Raw genomic sequence first — 1,638 nt, forward strand, 5'->3', positions numbered from 1 at the left:
ACGCGCGAAGGTTACGAGACATGTCACAGCGCCTATCGGAAAATTTGGTGAAACGGATGGAAGGTTTGAGCATGTACACGTGAACATCGTGGGTCCTTTGCCAAGCTCCTTAGGATTCAGGTATTGCGTAACAGCGGTCGATCGTTTCACCCGCTGGCCTGAAGCAATCCCGGTGACCGACATCGAAGCTGCAACGATCGCACGAGTGTTTATCAGCGAATGAATATCGCGATTTGGAATTCCCGTGAAAATCACAACCGATCAAGGACGACAGTTCGAGTCAAAACTTTTCGAAGAGTTGACTCAAGTTATGGGAACCAAGAACCTGCGTACGACAGCTTACCATCCAGCGGCGAACGGCATGGTCGAGAGATTACACCGACAACTAAAGGCAGCAATTAAGTGTCACGAAAACGACGGATGGGCCGAGGTCTTACCGATTGTCCTTTTAGGTATTCGAGCCTCAATAAAAGAAGATATGAAGGCGAGCTCGTCTGAATTGCTTTATGGAACGACACTTCGGTTACCAGGCGAATTTTTCCAATCGAACACAAAGGAAAGCAACTCAGATTTTGTGAAAGACCTTCGGAGGAAAATGAGCCAGTTAAAACCAGTTCCAGGGACAAGGCATGGGACAAGAAAAACATTCATTTTTAAGGAATTATCGTCTTTACCCTTCGTCTTCATCAGACACGATGCAGTACGAGGCCCTCTTCAACCACCCAACGACGGACCGTTTGAAGTAGTGCAGCGATCTCCAAAATTCTATACGGTTTTAGTAAAAGGAAAACAAGTCAATGTTTCCATCGATATATTAAAACCGGTGTTTGTACTTGGAGAAACGACGAAAAAAGAAAACGTAAATAATGAAGAAGCTGGACACGGCAAAGACGCCGAGGAACGGCAACCTCAACGACCAGAACAGCAACCACGTAGAAGAGAGGAACAGGCTCGCTTTAACACACGATCAGGCAGAAGAGTTCGTTTCCCCGAACGGTTGCAAGCAGGTTTTTGAAATAGGATATTGTTTATATTTCGCAAATATTTAAAGTTAGTCAATAACATGTATCCTATGTAATTTTCTTTTCAGCAACGACATTATTCTTTTATTTCATGTAACGTTATCACTGGTAAGGGGGTAATGTAGCGTAACATAACTTAAAGTATAGTATTTCGAATATAGGAGAAAGTAGGCAAATAGTTCGAAAGCGGAAACACGGAAGGTTTCGAGTTGCAATAAAGTAATTTAGCAGATTTAACCATCCGGGTATACTGGCCCAGCGCAGGGACTAAGATAGGCATGTCCGAGCGATTGATTCGTTTCGTGACATTCCTTCGTAGCCCTTTTCCATCGTAGGAAAAGTACCGTTATATTTGCGAACGAAAAGGTCCTCTGACCTGGGTGCGAACCCTGGAAGTGCGTTTTCGAATAAACAGTACGACACCCGACACGGTTGAGAATACTTCGTCTCCCGTCCCGATTTACTTTGAATATTTCTGTAAACTCTGATTTGTTTAATTGTTTGAATAAATTATTCATTGTTAGTGAATCACGCCTCATTCACTTAAACTTTAAATAATACCTAATATCCTTCACTTCCCATATGAGAACACTACAAAATAAAAACTCGAGAGAAG

At 42.9% G+C, this 1,638-nt stretch overlaps 1 protein-coding gene across 1 annotated transcript; it reads left to right on the forward strand.

Annotated features, from left to right (window-relative positions):
- The first annotated feature begins 310 nt into the window (after positions 1–310).
- On the forward strand, positions 311–1,015 carry LOC117182524. Its single transcript, XM_033375620.1, has one exon. The coding sequence runs from the start codon at positions 311–313 to the stop codon at positions 1,013–1,015; it is 705 nt and encodes a 234-aa protein (XP_033231511.1).
- The last annotated feature ends 623 nt before the right edge of the window (positions 1,016–1,638 follow it).

The sequence above is a fragment of the Belonocnema kinseyi genome, unplaced genomic scaffold (genome assembly GCF_010883055.1).
Source record: "Belonocnema kinseyi isolate 2016_QV_RU_SX_M_011 unplaced genomic scaffold, B_treatae_v1 SchBZDm_2066;HRSCAF=2268, whole genome shotgun sequence".
Lineage (NCBI taxonomy): Eukaryota > Metazoa > Arthropoda > Insecta > Hymenoptera > Cynipidae > Belonocnema > Belonocnema kinseyi.